The sequence below is a fragment of the Silene latifolia genome, chromosome 10, assembly GCF_048544455.1.
Source record: "Silene latifolia isolate original U9 population chromosome 10, ASM4854445v1, whole genome shotgun sequence".
In the NCBI taxonomy this organism is placed as follows: Eukaryota; Viridiplantae; Streptophyta; class Magnoliopsida; order Caryophyllales; family Caryophyllaceae; genus Silene; species Silene latifolia.
In genome coordinates, this window is record NC_133535.1 from 74,155,109 (window position 1) to 74,160,565 (window position 5,457).

Consider the following 5,457-nt stretch of genomic DNA (forward strand, 5'->3'; position numbering starts at 1 on the left):
TTGTGAAGCAGAAATTAAATCGCAATTTAATTGAGGTACATAAAGCACGTGTTCAAGAAAAATAGTCGAGGTTAAGGTCACACGACCCACTTTCGAGGCACCAATTTTCGTACCATCAGGCAATCCGACAATGCGTTGAGGAATATTTCGCACATTACAAAGAAGATCAAAATTACCCGTGACATGATGAGAACATCCCGTATCGATAAGCCACTTACCAGAATGAGTGTGAGAGGGCGTACCATACACAGTGACTAGAGAAGCAGACGACACAGGTTCTTTGACGACGGACGAGGTACGTTTCTACGTTATGGCTGCTTTCGACCTTGGAGATATTTGTTTCAGCAGGACTACTACCCACATCACGAGACTGGTAACCTCCTCGCCCCCCTCCACGACCTGACCCACCTCCACAGCCACGACCAAGACCATACCCGCTGCCACGAGTGGGTTTAGTGAGACCTTTTAGTTCATACCACCAATCAGGTCGCTCATCCATCAAATCGAATTACATACTCCTATCATGACCATCCCAATTACAATTGTTACAGTGAAGCTTTTGTCTTTCAGTCCGATTCATTTGTGAGGGTGCTTTTGCAGGAGGTCGAGTTTTGGAATTAACATGAAAATTTGCAATTTCAGTGGCGGTTTCATTCGCTTTATCGAAACCCCTCACCCTCTCCTCTTGACTAATCATATGAAATGCCCTAGCCACAGTGGGCAAGGGATTTTGGGAAAAAATAACAGAGCGAAGGGAAGCATACGGGCCGGGAAGTAAACCGAGTAAAAAATGATGAAGACGGTCAGAGTCACGACGGGCAGCGTATTGTTTTCTACTCGTGCAACTGTTACAGCACTTGGAATCTATGATCGGTTCATGTTGATCAAGATTGTCCCAAAGTTGACACAATTTTCCATAGTAAACGGCAGCTGACATACTTTCATTTTGACGACAATCACAAATACCAGCCTTTATTTGTTGAATTCGAGAACCATCAACTACGCCAAAATGCTCATGGAGATCGTCCCACAAGCATTTCGCGTTTTCGTATTTAAGGTGAAGCAAATGTACCTCGGGAGAAATCGTGGTTCTCAGTCACGAGACTAACATTGAATGAATGGTTTCCCAGTCATCGGATGTACACGGTGCTTTAGGTTCGTTAATGGTACCATTAACGAAAACGTACTTACGACGAGACTTCAAGGCAACACGAACGCCATGAGCCCATTCATCGAAATTGACTAACGTGAGACGAATAGGGGTGATAGAGTCACCCAGTTTATCTTGTGGACCAAGATAGTACGGGGAAGTGGCATCGATTTTGGTACTACCTTCGCCGTTTGTCATGGCGGCTAGGGTTAGGGATTTTAGGATTTTAATTTTGTTTAGTAGTTCACTGATACCATGATAAATTACGAAAACGTGAACCTTACCTCTTCTATTACGTTTATGAAATATATATAGTACATACGATAGATAGGGTTACATTACTACGACCCATTACAATCATAAGACGATACTAGGCTAAGGCCGATAAACGCGACTCTGTTAACTACTGTCCTCGTTTACGCTAATGAACTATTAATACCAAGTTTTAGCTCACATTATCATTCTCAAGTCAAAGCTGTTTTAGATTCTCAATTTACAATTCAAAGATTCGGGAGTCCGTCGATATTTTCCTGCCTTGAAATTGCAAGAAATCAACAAGTTTAATGCTTTATCAACAAAAATATATACTACATTTGCTCAATGATATAGGTTTTGTTGCTTCACCCCATCAGTTATACACATTTCAAAATGAACTAAGTTGTTTCCTAATCAAGCTGCCCTTGATGACCTTCTCCCTGATCCTGAAACTTATGGACAATTCGTTGGTCGAATGTAGTATCTCAACCCAACGCGTCTAAATATTTCTCTCTGTTAAATGGCCGAGTTAGTTCCTGAGTCAACCTCATCTTCCATATTATAATGCTACCATTCATATAGATAAGTACCACAAAGGCAGTTTTGACCATAGCCTTCATTACCTGCCACTTTAGATTTTGTTCTTCAAGGGTACTCTGATGCTAATTGGGGTAGTTTTCCCTTTTAGTTCGATCATTTACTGGTTATTATTGCAACTTTTGGGTTATTCCTTGATTTCCTGGACACCAAAAGTGAAGATTTTATGGATTCTAAGTACCTAAGAGGGGAGGGGGTGAATTAGGTAGTGTTTTAAAATTTTTAACTAAACTTAATTGATTTACGTTAGTCAAATGAAATGATATCTCAAGTATCTAACAAACACCCCTTTTAAATGAAAGTTAAAAGGTGTATTGTTGACCTAACTAGAGGAACAGTGAGACAGACTGTTACTAGTTTGCTTCTCAAATGTTGTAAGCAACAGACCAAACCGACAGTATCGCTGACTGTTATGCTTAAGAACAATGAATGAATTTAACTGAAATTTTCAACCTAATATTTATTGTTTTAATGTAAGTTGATTGACAATATGAATGTTAAATGGTTACATTAAATAATTTGAATGATTAAGAGTGTATCACGATTCCCAAAGTAAGTTATTGAAATCAGGAAGCGACAGTTGTTCAGACTGTTACTTATTTCTCTTAGCAAGTGAAGTAAAAGCTACAGACCAGAAGTAACAGTATTCAGGACTGTTGCTAACTAAAGCGTGAATGAAGAACAAATAAGATAAACTGCAGCGGAATTAAAAGCGAAGTGAGATCAACACAATGATTTTTGAATTGGTTCGGCAAGAACTCAAGTGCCTACGTCCAATCTACTTTTTATTGATTGATTTAGTGATCTACTCCGACTACTAAAAACCCGTACAATAAAAAGAACTCGCAACCTACTCCGGTTACCACATAATTTCAAGGACTACTCCGTCCTAGAACTCAACAACTCACAACCTACTCCATTTGCCACAAGAGTTAGAGGACTACTCCGTCCTAGAACTCAACATCTCACAGCCTACTCCGGTTCCCACAAGAGGTAAAGGACTACTCCGTCCTAAAACTCTACACTCTAACATAGAACGTTTACAAGGATCAAGTTTTCACGGACCGATTCTTTAACAAGAATTGATATGGACAACTTACAAGATCAAACGGTTCATAAGAGAGAGAGTTTAATATTTAAAGCAACAGTTGTTATGACTGTAACACTTGAAGACTTTGAAAGCTTTTCAAAATATCAAAACGATTTGAAAACTTGAAAACAATTTTGCAAACTCTACACTCTAACTAGAATGTTCACAAACCAAGTTTCCTTAGACTGATTCTTAAAAAGAATTGAGAAGGACAACTTATTGGTTCAAATGATTTCCAGAAGAGAGGATACAACACTGTGAAGTAACAGTAATTTCGACTGACTCACTTGAAGACTTAGAAGATTTTTTGCAAAGAAAATTTCGAGTTCTTAAAAACTGATTTTGCAAAAATACTTTTGATTTCTCTGAAAATTCTTGCTTTCAAAGTAAGGAGAAGGGTTCCTTTTATAGAGAGGGTAAATAAGGTAGATGAGGTAGGGTTTGTGAGTCAAAAGTCTTCACATGTGATGAAGACTAACTCTTTCCCAAACTTGCACAAAAGAGGGCACTCTTTTGAGAAGCAAAAGAAGAAAAGAAGGTTTGTAATTTATCCAAAATAAGCCTTTGATTTTTCAGAAAACAAAGAGTGGAAAACAAGTCATAAGATGACAAGCTTATACAAAATGGCATAGAGCAAACTTTGTTTTATAAAAGACCAAGGAAACAAATTGGCATAAAGAAGGAAACAATTTGAATTGATAATTAGCTAAACCTCTTTTCTAGAAACCCAACTCTTAAAAAGAAATATGAAAGTCATCATTTAAATCCAAGCCATTTAAAAAGATAAAAAGGATTTTCGAAAGATAAAATCAAGTTTCAAGTGTTACAGACCATGGTAACATTCGAGGCTATCGTTACTTGCAAGAGTAACAGTTGTCTTGACTGTTGTTATTGCGTTTAAATACTCTACTCCCTAACATGTACATTAGATGACACAATTGACTCTAAATCTTTCGGTGAACAATTTATCAACCATTCTTGACTTTGATATTGATTAATTCTTGCTCGAGGAGGTTGCATTATTCCTGAAATGGTACACTTAGAAACACGATTAAATTGGGCATGTCATCATCAACAAATATGTCCTAACAAATTCCCCCTTTGTTGATGACAAGCCCCATAAAATTAATGTTTCCATTAAGTTCCCCCTTAAGTGGTCAATCCAAGATAAATCATGAAGGTAGAAATAAGAGCAATGTAGACTTAAGAAACACACAAAGCCTAGAAAAAGACTTAAGAAACACACAAAGCCTAGAACAAGATTACTAACATATATTTTCCACCACATAGCAAGAGTTTAATCAATAAGCAAGTAGAAAGAACATTAATTTTCCCTTTTCCCCCTCTTGACATCATCAAAAGGTAAGAGGCTACCCCCGGACACAGAATAATCATGCATGAGACGTCACATGAAAGACAACCATGGTTGTGTCATAATAACAAGGTCAACACAAAGCAAAGGTTTAAACATGAGTTCAAACACAAAGTTCAACAAGGCTAAACCATAGTTTAATGAGTACACCACCGAATGATAATGAGAGAGGGACAAGAGGTGGAAGGCAAAAGACATGTTTTATTATGGAAAATTTAGGGTGCGGAAGTTTGGTCATCGTTTTTGAGGATAATGAAGAAGATAGCAAAATGATTGAGGTTTGACAATGAATGTCTGAGTCACAGTCATCTCTACAGTTGCAGTGGACTTTGTATATTGAAACCACCAAGGTATGCACCAAATAAGTTCTCAACATGTGATGAAGGAACATCAATTTCTTATATGTTGCTCTCATTTCATGAAAATTCTTGACAAATTTGATCTTGACCTTTGAGCATAGCAACAGTGGCATACACTATGAGTTCCTTTTAATTTCTTCCAAATTTTTTGCTTTACTTCTTTTCTCAAGACCATCGCATTTTTCAATTTCATATATCTCGTTTCCAATAATCACTTTGACATTTCGCATATTGCCTTCCCATTTCTTTCCACTTTTTTTTTTGTTTTTGTTTTTTTTTTCTTTTCATATATCTCCTTTTTTCTAACCAACTTCAATTTTCAATTTCATCTATCTCCGTTTTTCTAACCAACTTCCCAATCATCTCTTAATGCATATATAGAACATGTAGTTGTTTGGTTCTTTGTTTCACATAGACCTTTGCAACATAAGTGAATTGAATGTGAAGGAGTGAGGTCTTTGGGTATTGAAAATGAAGGATTGTGAGCAATTTGAAGAGTAAGAGAAATCCATTTGAAGGTGGTTGAAAGGGTTGGTATTTGGATTGATTTGAGAGGGGAGGTGTCCTCATTCAATAGGGTATGAGCCATTAAACACAAGACTAGACATGCGGTTGAGTGATTATCAAGCACATA

At 37.3% G+C, this 5,457-nt stretch overlaps 1 protein-coding gene across 1 annotated transcript; it reads right to left on the bottom strand.

Annotated features, from left to right (window-relative positions):
- Nucleotides 1–508: 508 nt before the first annotated feature.
- On the bottom strand, nt 509–1,348 carry LOC141607778 (uncharacterized). Its single transcript, XM_074427128.1, has 2 exons — nt 1,144–1,348; nt 509–999 (listed from the first exon to the last, which is right to left on the bottom strand). The coding sequence occupies exons 1-2, from the start codon at nt 1,346–1,348 to the stop codon at nt 509–511; spliced, it is 696 nt and encodes a 231-aa protein (XP_074283229.1).
- Between the last annotated feature and the right edge of the window lie 4,109 nt (nt 1,349–5,457).